The 17445-nt window shown below is 50.0% G+C and overlaps 1 protein-coding gene across 1 annotated transcript; it reads right to left on the minus strand.

Annotated features, from left to right (window-relative positions):
* Positions 1-13191: 13191 nt before the first annotated feature.
* LOC119378377 (uncharacterized) lies at positions 13192-14133 on the minus strand. The gene has a single exon (XM_037647540.1). The coding sequence runs from the start codon at positions 14131-14133 to the stop codon at positions 13192-13194; it is 942 nt and encodes a 313-aa protein (XP_037503468.1).
* Between the last annotated feature and the right edge of the window lie 3312 nt (positions 14134-17445).

Here is a 17445-nt window from a genome sequence, read left to right on the forward strand (position 1 = left end):
CTCCCGCGACTTTCGAGCGCATGATGGACTCTCTCCTTCGAGGCATGAAGTGGTCCATCTGTCTTTGCTATCTAGACGATGTTATCGTTTTTTCCACTACTTTTGAAAACCATCTCACTCGCCTGTCCACCGTGCTTGATGTTTTCCGACGCGCTCACCTCCAACTTAACTCCTCGAAATGTCGCTTTGGACAACGCCAAATCTGTGTACTTGGCCATCTCGTAGACGCTGCCGGCGTACAACCAGACCCTGGAAAAGTCCGTGCAGTTCGAGATTTCCCCACACCCGGCTCTGTTAAGGACGTTCGCAGTTTTCTTGGACTGTGCTCCTACTTCCGTCGTTTTGTCCAGAACTTCGCCGAAGTAGCCCGTCCCCTGACCTGCCTGCTGAAAAGGGACGTCGCATGCACCTGGGGCCAACAACAAGCAAACGCCTTCTCATCACTCGTTGCCATCCTCACCAATCCGCCAGTTCTGGCACACTTCGACCCGTCTGCCGCTACGGAGGTCCGTACCGATGCCAGTGGCCACGGCATAGGCGCAGTGCTTGCACAACGGCAACAGGGTATACACCGCGTCGTCGCGTACGCAAGCCGCCTCTTGTCGCCATCGGAACAAAATTACTCGATCACAGAACGCGAGTGCTTAGCTCTCGTATGGGCCATCGCGAAATTCCGACCGTACCTGTATGGCAGACACTTCTTGGTTATTACAGACCATCATGCGCTTTGCTGGCTCTCCTCGCTCAAGGACCCCACAGGACGCCTCGGTCGCTGGGCGCTGCGCTTACAAGAGTACACATTTTCGGTATCCTATAAGTCTGAGCAACTTCACAGGGACGCCGACTGCTTGTCTCGGCACCCAGTCGATCCGCCTGAAACAACGGAAGATGAACAAACACCACTCGTTCTCTCCATTAGCGACTTCGTCAACATAGCTGCTGAACAACGCCGCGACTCATCTCTGCGGCCTATTATAGATGGCCTGCAATCTCCACAGCCTGACCGTTCCCTACAGATGTTCGTCCTTCGCAACGACATCTTGCACCGTTACAACGCCCGCCCTGACGGTGCTGAGCTTTTGCTCGTTGTTCCTGTGCATCTCCGCTCGGATGTTTTGGCCCAGCTTCATGATGCACCCACCTCTGGCCATCTAGGGGTGTCACGCACGTATGACCGCATTCGACGGCGATTCTTTTGGCCTGGCCTCTACCGTTCTGTGCGACAGTACGTTGCGGCGTGCGACCTCTGTCAGAGGCGCAAGACACCTGCGCTATTGCCCGCTGGTGGTCTTCAGCCCATTGCAGTCCCAGATGAGCCATTTTTTCCGAGTCGGCCTCGACCTTCTAGGACCTTTTCCCGTGTCGGCCACCGGTAACAGGTGGATTGCCGTCGCTACCGACTACGCAACGCGGTATGCCGTCACACGCGCACTTCCCACCAGCTGCGCTACTGATGTAGCCGATTTCATTCTTCATGACATCATTCTGCGTCATGGTGCTCCTCGTCAGTTGATCACTGACCGCGGCCGCTGTTTCCTATCTAAAGTAGTCGACGACCTCCTGCGATCCTGCTCGACCCACCACAAGTTCACTACAGCGTACCACCCACAAACGAACGGCCTCACCGAACGCCTGAACCGTACCCTGACAGACATGCTTGCAATGTACGTCTCTGAGGACCACCGCGATTGGGACATCAACCTACCTTTTGTGACATTCGCATACAACTCTTCACGTCACGACACGGCTGGATTTTCACCTTTTTACCTGTTGTTTGGCTACGACCCGCCTTTACCCATGGACACCATGTTGCATTCTGACGCCGCCTCATCGACTGCCTATGCTCGTGATGCACTGGCCCGTGCTGACATCGCCCGCCAGGTCGCCCGGGATCGTTTATGTGCCTCGCAGGTTAACCAAAAGTGTGGTTACGATCGCCGACACCGCGACGTGCAGTACTCTCCGGGGTCGCTGGTCTTGCTGTGGTTACCATCGCGACGTGTTGGTCTATGCGAAAAACTGATGTCCCGTTATGTTGGCCCTTACCGCGTCATACGAAAGGTCACTAGCGTGACCTATGAGATCGCTCCACTCAATCCTGTGTCAGCGACAGCTTCAGCCACGAGCGATATAGTTCATGTCTCGCGACTTAAACCGTACCACTCTCGCCCCGAGAACTGATCGCACCGGGATGGTGCTTCTGCCGCCGGCGGGTAATGTCACGGGCGGAGAAAGGCAGCGAATGACGACGACGAAGTCCTGGGCGGAACGCGCTTGGACTGCGACAGCGCTGTACCCTTTTGCTGTTAAATATACCCTGTGTATATAGTTTCTTCCCCGTAACAATATTAACCCTGAGGTCAGGAATTTTAACGCGACAGCGTTAAGGATTCCGAGTTGCAGAAAATGCGATACTATAGAGCGTCGGCGGAGCTCTCGATGGGTCAAATATCTTATGAAACAAAAAAATCACGGCTCGAGCCGGAATACAACCCAGACATTCTGCATTCTAGTAAAGTATTGTGCTGTAGAGCCACGCCAGAGCTTCAAACACCTGTGGTTGCAGTGTTCGCTTCCCGCTTTTATGCCAATCTAATAAACATTGTCTCCGCAATCTATAGTTAAGCGTTGCTCGACGTTGACCGCTATTTATGATATGCCAATCACCGCACCGAAGCGCACACTTTATTGCGATAAAACTGACAAAGCTTAAACGTGAGTGCTAACGTCACGTCGGACCATGAGCTACCCTTTACACCTCAGTGTAGCCGATATGGCTGGCAAGCCTGCGATATGCGCACAACTACTAAATATGCACAAAGGCATCGATACTCCTCTTAACGCTTCGCCAAATGTGAAAAAGCCGGCATAAGATGTTGCCTGCTGCTTCGCATGAAATCAATACCCACAATCCGTGGGATATCCCGGAATATGTTATCATTGGGATTGTGGCTTTATTTTTTAATCATCTTGCGATGATTTGTTGGAGACCGACTGTGCTGCAGTTATACAAGCTTGCGCAATTCAGCTTTCTCCTTCCAATTTTAAACACCTATCTGCTCTATGTCATGCGACATCGTCACTGGCTGCTTTTTTGTTATCTGCTTAAGGTACACAGTGCTTTGAATCTCGGAAGCTGTTTGCGAAAGCCGGCTTTATACATCAATGACATTGAGGTGATAGAAATTATAAACGTTTATCTATATGCACAAATGACTGAAAAGTGCTTTATTTTGTTTCTCCAACAGGTGAAGTGCTGGAACGAAGACCGAGGCTGCGACGTTGTTCTCCCTGCATCGGAACTCAACAGGCACTTTTGCAAAGACTGTGACCACCACTCCATTTCCTGTCCGAGATGTTCGATGGTTGTACGGTGTAATAATGTGTGCACGCACTTGCAGAGCGAGTGCAGGGATCAGGTGAATTCTGTGGCGTCCGGGAATCCGCAAACTAAGATTACTGGCGAAAAAGCAATGATGATGGCTTTGAATGCAAATATAGAGACACGAGTAGGTGAAATGAAAGAAAGACTAGACCAACTTACGCATGAAAGAACGTCCAAAGAAACCGCCTCAATGAGATGTCACATAGCATGAACACAATAAAAGAAACAATGCTGCAAATATCCAGCAGAACTAGTGCTTTGGGCAGCATTGCGTCGTCGTCAGAAGCAATTCATGAAACTCTAAATGATCACAGTGAAAAGCTGCAGCAGCTTGCAGGAACAATCAGCAATTCACATGAAACACTGAAAGAAGGCATGGAGCGAAGTTTGGAACGACTTCAAGAAGACACAGCAAACTCTCTGAAAGCTGACTTCAGACAATTTTGTAGGGCTGAGGCCGGTGCGCTAAAGGTGATCATTTGAAAAGAGTTGGAGGTTGTCGCGAGAAGTATCTGCCACGACTGCGCACAAACTGTCGCCAGGATTGTTGAAGTGAAGGACTGCGAGAAGCAAACCAATTCAGGAGCAATAAATTCTGAAGAAATGCTAGCTCTAAGCAGAAGCAAGGTCAAGCGACACGAGTTCTTTGTAGAGGGATTCATGGCCATGAAAAAGAGGTCTTCCTCAACAGGAATTTCCTCTTATGCGACGGCAAAGAGCTACATCTCTGGCTATCACCTGTCGCTAGGCGTATGATTTACAAGAAAGGGGGGGGGGGGGGGGCGTGTTTACCTGAGCCCTTCCATTCAGCTGCATAAAGGAGTGATCGACGACGATCTTCAATGACCGTTCAAAGAAAAGATTCGGCTGACCATTAAACATCCATTGCATAACAAAGAGTGCAGAAAGGAGGGAGTACCTTGGTGCTTACCTGTGATTTTTGACAGGCCTTTTAAAGAAAGTGATCGAGCAGCATGTTTTTTTGACACTCCCTTTCTGTTGGACGATCTAGAACGTGAAGGATACGTCGCGGACGACAAGCTTCGGGTAGTGTGGGAGATTGTTTCGGAAAAATGAGCCGCGGAAAATATATACATAAATAAATATTCCTAATAAATATGAATAATACCCTCCCGGCTGGACTGTGTGGTTATAACTAGGAATAAAAAGGTCAAATATTATTGGGCCCTTAATAATTAAAGCAGCTTTTAAATTAATTAAAGCTGCTTATGCGCCGCTTCAGTATTACACTGTAAGCAACTCGGTGGTCTTTCGGCTCTTGTTGTTCTGTCGAGATCTTGAAGGACTGTGCAACGCACAAGGTGTGAGCCCAATTCAAGGAGCGATTGAATGGTTCAAGTGCTGTCACATTAATGAATTGGAAGCTAACCTGAAATGAGTATTTATTCAAGATAATTAGCTGGGAATAGAGCGCTGCTGAGAAATATTGCAAGCATTAGTGCACCAAACAACGATGTCAAACAATGCGGGCGGCAAGCAACTAAGCATAAACTGGCACCAAATGCAATAAATATTGAGCTCTACGAGTTTCCTGTTAACAATTACAAATCATCTATTGTGGCTAACTGCCGACCGGAAGGTAGCGGGACCGAGTGGCGGCCCCGGTGGCCGCGTTTCGTTAGAGGCAAAATGCCAGAAGTCCGTGTGCTCAAATTTAGGCGCACGTTTAAGAACACCAGATGATAAAAATTTCCGGAGGCCTCCACTAGGTCATCCGTCATAATCATATTGTGGTTTTGGGACGTAAAACGACAATTAGGTTGCTCTTAAAACTGCTGTCGTTTACGACGATGTGAACTCCGAATAAAATAGTAACGTATACTTGTATGCCTTATTATTTATGACGGTTTTTTATCTTCCGCAATGGTATCGCGCTGAAATCACTCCGTTACTCCTGTAGCCATAGCGATGCCCTTATATGTTTTCCGGTGTCGGATTTGATTAGATTGATCTGTGTCGACCGCCTAATTAAATAGATGATTTAATTATTAGTGATGTTGTTTTTAAGATTTGGGAGATAACGTGAATCTCTGAATGCAATATTAAGAAAAGAGATTTAGCTGCGACTAGACTGCACTGCGCAGAAATATTGCGGGCATTGGTGCAAAAAAACAGGATGTAAAACAATGCGGGCGGTACGCAATAAAACAAAAACTGTTAATAATTGTCGGGGTTTAAAGGGGCCCTGCAGCACCTTTCTTAGTTATTTTGGAATAGTCCCATTATTGATGTATGACTCTTCACGAGTGATATGCCGCAAAAATTTTTCGAATCCGTCAACTCTAAGTGGTGTTACCAAATTATAGAGATCACGTTCCGCAGCTTTCTCCCTCAACTCAACGCCGCGAGCGCGCGGAAAGCTGCGCGGGGCGTGAAGGGAGGGAGGACGGAGGTGCGAGGAGGCGCCGAAGAGTTACGTCAGCGCCGGCGGCATTTTTTTTTTCTCCATTTTTTTCTCTCTGGCGTCTCGGCGCAACCACGTGGTCTGTGGCGCCGGTTCCGGTCGGCTTGCGTGGTCGTGTATCGTGTATCGCGCGTGCTTGAAAACTGCGAGTCGGTTTGGTTATGTTGGGTGTGCACGTCGAACTGCCGTAGTGTTTTCATCCCTCTGCCAACCATGGACGCAAACCTGCGTGCGCGTTTGGAACGAATGACAGCTGAGATGGGTTTCGACCCACACTCCGATACACCGCCTCGTCGCACTGCTCGCGCTTGAATCGTATTCAACACGGCAAAGCTGCGTGCACCCTTCTCCCAGTGGCGGTACTTCGATGCTGTTTGCTCTTCGAGTGCGGGCGCACGGCGAGTGCGGGTTGACAACAAAGAACTAAAGACTAGAAGAAAGGATCGTGGGGCATCGGGCCGGCGCGGACCCATCCCCCGGCTGTCTGCAGCTACCGTGAAATTGCGAGTCTGCTTGGTTGCTGTGTGGCGGTTTCTCGGGAACGTGAGACTACGGGGAGGATACGCCGAGGTACGGCTCGATGACATACTGAACAGACAGCGAACGGGACCCTCGCGATACAGCGAACACAGGTATCCTAAACTAGCTGGCGCCAGCATTGTTATCGGAGAAATGCTGCACCGCTGCCTCGGTTGGTCTTGAGAACGTGCCGACGATGCAGTTTCCAGCTGACGAGGCAACACTCGAACGGCTGCCACTCTCAACGGCAACCGGCGATGGTCAAAAGCACAGAAATATTCACGATTTCGGCACTGCGCATGGTGAAGAAAACGCAACCACGCAACTACGAGCAGACGAGCTGTCGGTGAGACCGGAAGTGCTAATATTAATGTTTGTTCGGTGTTTTAACGGCATAACACAATATAAACATACATATTATCTACTTATTGAACTCAAAATTAACAACGAAGGTAATAATGAGGGTGTTATCGTGATTATAACATCAGCCAATGGTGGAACTGCCGACAATCGCGTGATATATTGCGGACTAATATATCATTTGTCGAGAGAAGAGGGACCGATCTTCAGCTGACTTTGAGAATTTATTGTAAATTCCAGGCCGCTCGCTTCGCTATAATATTTGGCTCGCGTGTTCTCGGAAGCCTCGACTACCAATCGGCAGCGCTTTTTGACCCTGCTCAAAAAGTGTTGCAGGGCCCCTTTAACGTCCCAGAACCACGGCATGATTATTAGACACGCTGTAGTGGAGGGCTCCGGAAATTTCGACAACGCGGGGTTCTCTAACATGGACCTAAATCTAAACACAGAGGCCTCGAGCATTTTCGCCTCCATCGAAAATGCGGCCGCCGCGGCCGAGATTCGATACCGCGACCTGCGGGTCGGCAGTCGAGCGCCATAACCATTAGACCACCGTGGCGGGGCTCTTTTGTAGTGAGGGTGCTGTGCTTTCCTTTGGTTGTGTGCAGTGTTGGCGGTAACGCGTTAAACGTAATGGCGTTACCGGTAACGCCTTACATTTTTCGGTAACTTAGTAACGTACTCGTTACTGAGTAGCGTACAGCAAGTACAATAAAGTTCAGTTTCATGCCAAGAATTACAGGTTGGTAAAACACAACTGACATTAAAACTGCATAAATGTATTTACCCCAAAGAAAATGTTTTTGGGAATATGGTGGTTTCGAAAAAAAAGCGGTAATTGCTGGCCCATGCTAGAGAAATGCGTTAACATAACTTTGAGAGTTACGACACTGCTAGGATTCAGCAATTTTAGAATATTACAGCAGAGTCACCGGGGTTCAAAAATATGTTTTACGCTCATTTTTCACGCGCAGCTGCTGTGGGGATTGGGTTGCATCTTCCCCGTGACCTATCAGCTTGAAGCACCGGGGGAAAACATAGGAGGGAACGCGCCTAGCGTCCAGAAGCCTCTGAAGTCGCTACCCCCTCGTCTTGATGTCACAATTCCCATCATGTCTTTCTTGCTGGGGTCGTAGAAAAAAATTACTGCATATCCACGGGTGATTGATGAAGAGCTTGGGCGAAGCCCCTGAAGCAATCATGGTTACACCGTGAAATGTTCAGTGGTTTCGCCCAGCAGTAATTAAAGCGATACGTCGCTTTGATTACTGCAAGCAATCTAGCGTGCAGGGTGCCGCTGCTTTTATTTCTTTTTTTGGCACACATATTGCACATATCTCTATGGGACATCGCCATCTAGTATATCGTCACCCAACTGCAGTTTGCATGCATCTATATGGGACAGCGCCATCTATTGAATAATACGGGAGACGCGATAGCGGTGGCACACCGGATGGAGCGACGACCGATCAGGTGATGCTATAAGGAGCTTCGCCCCTAAAAAATAACTGACGAGTACGCGTGCCTAGCGTCCACAAGGCAACCTCCTCCGACGCCGCTCCCCCCTCGCGCTACAAGCGCTGGTCACACTTCCCAGCATGATCCTGCTTCATTTTGATGCCTGGGCTTTAAAATTGTTGCGTGACCCTCCCTCCTCTTTTCTTTTTCCCTCCCTTCTCTCGAACATATCACTTAGAAACATCATAGGTGCATACAAGTAGTGTGAACATAATTATGTCGCACGTTGTCGCTGTATTCAGCGCCTGTAAACACAGACGCCTGAAGGAACCTTATCGTAATGTTTGGCTGCTGCGGCTTCTTCTGTAGAAGCGAAAGCCTTATATGGCTCATGAGGCAGGTGAAGACGGTATTACGTATCAAGCCTTACGAAACATCGATGAGAGCTTCCATCACTACATCTTGGACGAATATAACAAAGTGTGGCGAACGTCTGTGATCCCTGTTGAATGGAAATCATCTATCGTGAAACCAATCTTAAAGCCTGGGCGCCCTGCAAAACACCTCAAGTCATACCGGCCCATATCACTAACTTCTAATGTTATGAAGCTGATGGAGCGAATGGTGCTGTTTCGTCTAGATGGCAGACTACAGGAGCTCAATTTCTTTCCTGAAGTTATGAGCGGCTTTCGTCGACATCGTTCAACCATCGATAGCATCGCAGATCTCGTATCAACACTTGAATCTGCTCGAGAAAACAGGCACTCTGCATATATGCTCTTCTTGGACGTGCAACAAGCTTTTGATTCGGTGCCACATAAGGAGATTGTTTTTGCACTTATGGCTGCCGGAATTTCGGGTCGACTGCTTAATTTTGTGCGTAACTTTCTATCGGAGCGCAAAATGAAAGTACTCATCGGAGGAGTGACAAGTGAATCGCGCACTGTTAAATGCGGTGTCCCCCAAGGCAGCGTTTTGTCGCCGCTTCTCTCTAACAGTGTACTTGCTGGACTGCCAAGCCGATTACCCCAAGAATATGAGTTCCCAATAGGCATAGCAATCTATGCTGACGATATCGCACTGTGGATAAGCGGTCCTTCACAGCAGGGTCCGCGTCTTCGCGGAATTTTGCAGAGAGCGCTGAATACTACTACAGAGTACCTAGAAGAAGTTGGTCTACAAATTTCGCCTGCTAAGTCAGCCGCCATTGCTTACCATCCCAGACAACGTGCTCGACGAAGCATGAGCCGGCTGTACATCGGAGATACCCCAATAGAGTGGGTACGACAACATCGTTACCTGGGCGTAATTATCGATGATCGCCTGTCTTGGCGGCCTGCCGTTACCTCCACGAGGCGCAAAGCACAGACACTCTTCAAGTATGTGGCTGCCCTGACTGCTAGGGGCGCTGGCTGTGATCAGACGACAGCCCTACAGGTGTATCAGTCAGCTGTGCTCTCTGGCTTGATGTACGCTTTGCCAGTCTTGAACGTGCCACCTACATTGATGTCTCAATTGGAACGGGACCACCGTGTTGCCCTCCGAATCATACTTGGTTTACCTCGCGAGGCGCAAACTGTTCCTCTACTCACCGAAGCACACCAGTTGCCCCTGAGGCTACAGGCAGACCAGAGAGCGCTGCACCATATCGAGCGTTTGCACCGAGCAACAGACGGTAAAGCACTTATTAATCGCCTCACTCAACGCCCGGGATCTCGCATGGGGAAAATGGCGGCATTGTTTACTACGATTGCCGGCAGTTCAGAAGATTCCACTACCTTCACAACCCCGAAAGAGTACAACCAGTGCACCTTCCCCATTTATCTATCCATTCCCGGAATACATAAAAAGTCTGACCAGCCTGTTTCGGCACTATTTCAGTTGGCCCAGTCGCACCTATTTGAAAAGTTTGATGACTATCTCCATGTATTTACAGACGCATCTGTACGCAGCGACGGCCAAGGTGGCTCTGCAGCTTTCTATTGCCCTTCGACTAACATCAGACGGGTGTTTCGCATACCGCATCCATCTTCATCAACAACTGCGGAACTATCAGCGATTGATGTTGCTCTGAAATACGTTCGAGAAGAATTAGGAGCACCAAAGGTTGTCATACTCACAGACTCTCGTGCTGCCCTTAGCAGACTGTTGCGAAAAGACTGCGACGGTCCAATTACATGCAGCATTGTAAAATCTGCCACAAATATTATTTCTAGTGGGGTGTCCCTCATTTGCCAGTGGATACCTTCGCATGTGGGTATTGCTGGGAATGAAGAGGCCGATCACGTTACTTCAAGTTGTGCCCACAACGAGTGCGACTGCCAAGAAATTTCATGCCTGATAGACAACGCTCGTCTGTTGATCCGCCGACATCTTTTAAAGCAGCACCCTGACCAACGTGTAGCAAGCCGCGGGTTGTTCCCTCCCCGTATTCGTGGCCGTGGATTGCCTCGTTGTGACAGAGCCCTCTTATATAAGCTAAGAGTTGGCTCTGTATTAGTGCGTGAGCGCTTATACCGACAAGGTCGTGTAGACAGTCCATCATGTACGTCGTGTGACTCCTGTGAGACACTAGAACACATAATTTTTGAGTGTCCCGCATTTGTTATGCAGCGAGCACTGCTCATCAAGGAATATGGACTTATTGGTCTAAAGTGTACGAACCTTGATGATTGCCTGTTCCCGAGGGGTTCTGCTGCTCGGCGTGACCAGGCCCATCGAGCCCTACTTACTTTCTTAAAAAATACCGATTTGGCCTCGCGCGTATAGACATTTTTCCTTGTGACCACTTATTCGTGTTTACGTCTGTGTTATTTGTTTTTTTTTCTTACCTATTTTCTTTCCTTTCTCTTTCCCCCCTATCTTCCTTTCCCCAATGTTTCCCCTATCCCAAATGAGCAGGCAGGCGTTGTGCCCCTTTAGGTGGCAGTTGTCAGCCTGTTCCCTCCCTATTTCCTCTGTGTCTTCGTGTTTTCTATGTATTCAAACCAAATAAATAAATAAATAAATCAGACATAGGGATTCCGTCGTCACGGCTCACATAGCCATGTGATGGCAAAACGGTGCGCGTCGTGGAAAATTAACCCAGAGGCCGCGGCGCGTGTATAATGAAAGGGCTACGCGTATGCAGAGGGTCTTTTTTTCTAGGTGCTGCTTCCTCGGTCACTCGTCGCGCAGTTCGACGTTGGCAACGCATGGCCGCTGCTTCTGCTTCCTTGCTCGAATACTCAATTTGACATTATTGCTTTCTCATTTGGAATTCATAAGAAGTGCTTAGGCGTCCTCAGATATTTTAACGGTGAAGCTTTTTATCAAATCGTTCCTCATCAGACGAACCAAAAAAATATCATCGTTCATAAAATGGTATGTACCATAGAAATTAGGTAAATCCCAATACTCACCACTGGTTCACTAGAAATAAAGGCAACAGTTAGCCCAACAACAAATGGCTCCGAAGCAACGGCGGTGAGCCGAAGACCCCCTAGTACCTACTACGACAGAATAGTAGGTAGCGGTAAAGGCACCGGCGGCTGCCAAAAGACCCCGAACCGATGGAAGGCCTACGCCAACGACGACGTGCCCGTAGATCTATGAGAGGCGCTAAGCTTGGTTTTAGCGCGAGTTTTTGTCTCTGGAGTTTGGAAATCCGTGTCGTGTCGGTGACTGTGTGTGGTTTAACACGAATCTCTTTGCGCTGAGAATCAACGTTGAAACAACCTAGCGTCTCTTAGCTAAAGCCTAGCAACGGCCTAGAGGCAACCTAGAAACAATCAGATTAGTCTTCAGAATCGTCCAGTTTCGCTGTTTCAAGCATTTTTTTTTTCATTCCTGCGGTATGACGACCAAGAGTGACGTTCTGCGGAGTCGCATAGAATTGGTCACGAGAGCTCCGCGCACTCACAGAGTAGCCGTTTGCGCGAGGCACACTCTGTTTCATGCATCAGGTGCAACGATATGGAAGCTAGCGAGACTTTTTGCAGTATAGATCCGTTCGCACCAAGAAATGGTTCAATGACATTATCACCCGTAATATGATTTTGTTTTTCGTTCTTATACTGAGTACTAAATAGATATTACCTGTGCCTTCTTAATACACAAAACTCGTTATTTATACCGCTGTCAATAAACTTTTCTGGGTCGCTTAGAGTCTCTTTATTTTCGTATCGTGGCCTCTGCGATTAGTTCCGGTAGCGCGCAGCCGGACTCAATCGCGTAGGCCACGTTTACAACGACGAAATCCCAGGGCGAGTCGCGTGGACTTATACATTTTGCTGACACCGAACTTCTTCCGTACTTCCAAAGCATTGTACCTGATGTATGAAACGGAGAACAGGTTTGTGTCGTAAGTTACGCGCACTGTGCTGGATTGCGCCAAGTCCTGAGTGTCTTTCTCGTCCCGTGTGTCAGCGCTGTTTCGTGATATGAAGCATTGCCAAGAAGGTAATGTTCAGACCCCTTTATTGCTGGACATGCTTTCACGCTTCTGGAAAACCAAACTGTTATTTTCTCTCGCCTTAACGGTTATGATAAACATCGTACATGCATTTCGAGTGCGTTCGTAACGTGCGCCACTTGAAACTAGTGGCGCGGCCTTACGAACGAGAAGAATGAGCGGACAAAAAGAGCAACAGCTCACAACTAATTTTTTTCGGAAGTGCACAACAGAATAGAAAGGTATTTAAAATATGCGCAGACATCGGTACTAACCGCTCGTGGGAGCGGTTCGTATATATATATATATATATATATATATATATATATATATATATATATATATATATATATATATATATATTGTAACGAGAGATACAGAGACAGCACCCTTGATGCAGGCCGGCTGTTCTATCCTGAACCTCGTTCTTCTCTTCTTCGCGCATCCTGCTCTCGCGCCAGAGCCCCGTTGTCTTTCTTCGTCATTAACACTCGGCCACGACTGGGAGCGGCCGCAGCTGCCGACAGTGTCTCTGGTGGGCGGCACTGGCTGCATCGAGGTGGCCGATCTCGGCCACGCAGTGACTTGGTTTGATGAGGTGCCAAACGTAGTTCAGGCGGGCGGCATTGACTTTGTCGCGGTGGTGGGTGTTGCATGGATACGCCGTGACTTGTCCGGCTGAGCTGCCGAGCATTCCGGAGGGCGACATTGGCTGTGTCGGGGTGGTCGTTGAAAGCCTTGGTCACGCTGTGACTTAACAGGCTGAGCGGCAGGAAATGACGCTAGTGGATGACCCTCGTTGCGCGACCTTGGGAGAAGGCTCAGCGCTGCCGAGTCATCAGTGTCCATAACTTTAGCGTCGCACAGAGGTGACAGATGTGCGTGCAAGGAAACGTCTTGTGCTGGCGTCCCGGGAGCGTAACACTTAGATAGCAGAGGCATGTCTTCAATGTCTGCAGCCGTGTTTGTCTCCCCGGCCTCCATAGGCCTCCCGGCCTCCGGGGGGTCTCCCCGGTTCCCATTCGGCGCAAGGTGACCATCTGCTGTCATGGGCTCGTTCGGCTTCTGGACTGCACGCGTGTCAGGCATTAGAGGAGCCGGAGTCTCCACGTTTCCAAGTGATGAGGAGCTTGGGGTCCCCGTCATCGGCTTCGGTGGCCCGCAGGTGGTCTTGCTCTGGAGCAATGTATGTCGTGAGGTGTGTCCAGACGCGGAGTCTGAGGTCTGGACTGCGATGCCCGCCTTGCGGATTGCGTCAGTGTCTGTGGTGGTGCGTTCCGCAGAGCTTGCTGTGAATGAGGTGCCGGACACAGCTGTACCGTCGTGGCAGTTCTCTTCAGGAACTCGGTACCTGAGAGTGAGCACGTCGGTGCAGGGCGCACCTGCACCGTCGGGATGATGCCCTTCAGGATCTCGGTCATTGAGGGAGGGCAGGGTGGTAGAGGCTTGAGCTGCACTGTCTAGGCTGTGGGTCCGACAGCTCCCATCCGGGGTTGACAGTGAATCTTGAGCTAGGTGGTCGCCGGCATGAGGTAGCGGGCGAAAAAGACTCATCAGCTTGGCTGACCATTCCGGCCAAGATCCTTGCCGGACGCCTTCGTAGGCATGCCATGCCTTGGCGGCAGCGCGAAGGTGGTCGATGGCCACCCACCATTTCTGCTCGTCTGTCCAGCCCTCGCGCGCTCCCACAGCGTTGACGGTCGCCACCCAATTTCCGACGTGGTCCTGAAAGCCGCGGAACTCCGGTATTTCGCAGGCAGCCGGCGATGGTAACATGCCAGGCGAAAATCCAGGGTGAGCCGACGCTAAGCAGGCCAGTTGGTAAGAGAGCTGCGTGAGGGCATACCGCAGCTCTCTGCGACTCTCGGGTGAGCTTTCTTCATGGTCTTGCGTGGCGGCGGCGGCCAACGCGGCACTGAGCGAGTGCAGTGCTGGCAAGGCGGTAGGACACAGCACGGAGATCGACGCTGCCAAGGCGTTCACCGTGGCTCGGAGTCGCGCGATGGTGGCGGAAAGCTCGGCGGCGGTCTCGGTTGGTCCGAGCGTGGAGCCAGTGGTGACGTCCGAGAAGTAGGACACAGCATTCCTGGGCAACGGTAGGCCGTGTACTATGTTGGCGGTGCCGGGGTAAGCCTGCCCTTGAGCCACCGAGGAGGCCTGGACGCCGTCCTTGAATGGTGGCACAGGTGCTTCCGGCAGTAGTTGCGAGACGGGCTGCATAATCGCTCCTTCGAGCGAAGGTCCGCAGCGCCGATGAGCCACGAGGACGCACTTACGGTTCATAGTTCGTAGACTGCGCCATTGTAACGAGAGAAACAGAGACAGCACCCTTGATGCAGGCCGGCTGTTCTATCCTGAACCTCGTTCTTCTCTTCTTCGCGCATCCTGCTCTCGCGCCAGAGCCCCGTTGTCGTTCTTCGTCATTACAATATATATATATATATATATATATATATATATATATATATATATATATTTTATTTATTTATTATGTGAAAGGCTTCGAGCAGTTCGAGCCAGCCCGCATCCCAGCTACTTCCATGTAGGTACGCGTTATCAAAGCGCGGTACGTGGCCGCATGAGGCACAGTATTATGGCAAGTGCGACCATATCTGTTACGTTGCGGAGTTTGTGTGGCATTCCGCGGGTTGCACGGGAAGACTGCTTTATTTTTGCAAACTGGCACCAGTTCGCGAAGGTACGGTCCGGGCGCTGCGTTCTTGAAGGGGAAAGAGTAACCCAATATCCTTTTCGCTGTGGCCGCGTGGCTGAGTGACCGGACGCCGGTGGTTGCGAGTCCCGGAGCGGCGGCACGCCTTTCTGCCGGGAGCGGCAGTGCGTCGCTTGTAGAACATCACGCATGTCCCTTTCTAAAATGATAAAAAGTGCCTCCTAAACATGTATTCAGTGCATTCTTAATTGATAAAAAGTGTCCCCTTTGCATCTCTTCACTGCTGATATATTAGGAAATCAATAGTTATGTTTAGCTTTTTTCGTTTTCCTTCCACGTGCGGTTAGCGTCTGGTTATGCGCGCATATTTTAAATGCCTTTATATTCTGTGTACTTCCGAAAAAATAAAATTAGTTGTGAGCTGTCGCTATTTCTGTCTCTCCTGTCATCTCGTTTCTAACGTTTGCCAGGTCTGTCATCTATCTACGCAACAACTAGCCCATCACAGCGTGCTCTAAAAATAGCAAATGCAGCCCCCCTACTGCGAAACCCGAGGTAGTGCATCGCACAGTCACGCAGCGATTTCCGTTCCTAGAGTTACCACTGCTCCGTTTACCACACCGACGATGAGGCCAATGTTTAAAGGAGCTCTGACACAAAATTTCGAAGGCGACATAATGAGTGAAATAGATGTATGTGGAGCCGTACACAACGTCTACGAAATATCAAGGGCCAATATAGCCTAGAACATATCTAAAATCAATTTTAAAGTGCATGCCGCGCGACTAAGCGAGATGCGAGCGCTTCGCGACGCCGACATCAACGCGGCGGATGTGTAAACAAACCTACGTCACGAGTTTGTGTTGGCTGGTGGCTGGTTGTGCCCTTTGCTTGTGCCGTGCTACCTGCCATTTCTTCCTCGGTGCCTGTGGCTTTGCGTGTGCTAGTTGTGTTCTCTTCCGCTGTTCGCTCGTCGTGCCCGTTGGCAGATGTTATGGCCCGCTCACGCTAGCGGCAAGCCTGCCGCAACGGCGCGGTGCCGCAGAACGTCGGCCGTCGCCGCACGTGCGAGAGCTGTCCAACTTGCACGGCAGGCTTCGCCGGCGAGGCATTCGCGCCTCCGAAAAACATCGCAGCAATGCCAAAAGCGGTTGTCGTGCACTTCAAATCTATCAAGTGGCTGCCGTGCGCTCTGTAACGTGTAAGTTCCGAACTGATGCTTCCATTTGCTTTAGATGCATGTCCTTAAGCTTCGACAGCAATGTATTCGTCCCGTTTCGGCGCCGTTTTTGAGAGCCATAGTCAAATAATCGATGCTGTAAGCTTAGCGATTCGAGATGGGCGCTTCCGAATGCTCGGAGGACATAGATTACGCGTTTGTTAGTTGTTTCTAATCCTCCATAGCTGCCGCCACTTGACCTGGTTCGGCGCCCACCGTACCCACGTTCGCGCGCCGCCTACGTCACAATTTTGCGTGTTCACGTGGCCAGCTGTGGTTACCCGTCCTCCGGAAGTAGCTGCCTACATGGCTGCCTAGCTCGGTGCTCTTTGAAACCGAAACTGCGACTGGGCGCTCTAAAAACGTCTCTAAATAAATAACCGTCGCGCTCTCGCGCAAAGGAGGTTTGCAGCCGTGATAAGTGGATCATAAGATATCTATTGCCTCAAAAAAAACAAGGTGCAAAATATTTGTGTCAGTGTCCCTTTATGGTAAGCATGTAGCGTTTCCAGATTCGAAAACACCGCGTGCAACATGCGCACTGTTTTTTGATGCTGTTTATCGACTTCCTGCTTGTTACGGCACTTGAGATACGTGTCGTCTGCAGCGAGTTCCGTTACGTTTTATCCCCTTGAAAGGAGCACTGAACTCACATTTCGAAGCGTCGAGATCGTGCCCTTCAATTTCTGATGTTTTGCTCGGTATGCATAGGTCTCCTTGGCCAAATTTCAATGGCCGTCCGTCGCGGGGAAGTAATTTTATTTCCGAGGGCCCCAAAAGCGCTATCGAAAGCTCCACGGAATTTATCGGATCACCGCTGCGACATCGACTACTAGTGCTACGTAAACAGCGTGTGATACATTCCGATCATACACTCACTAAGTGGCCGATCAACGCTCGTTAACAATGACGTCGACGAACTGAGGTATTTTATTGTGCCGCCGACGACAGAGCGACGCTCTCACCGGCCTCTCAC

The sequence above is a fragment of the Rhipicephalus sanguineus genome, unplaced genomic scaffold (genome assembly GCF_013339695.2).
Source record: "Rhipicephalus sanguineus isolate Rsan-2018 unplaced genomic scaffold, BIME_Rsan_1.4 Seq81, whole genome shotgun sequence".
NCBI lineage: Eukaryota > Metazoa > Arthropoda > Arachnida > Ixodida > Ixodidae > Rhipicephalus > Rhipicephalus sanguineus.

What these genes read in the sequence shown, in the direction of transcription:
- LOC119378377 (XM_037647540.1), bottom strand. Translation starts at nt 14,133, where the DNA reads ATGAGTCTTTTTCGCCCGCTACCTCATGCCGGCGACCACCTAGCTCAA.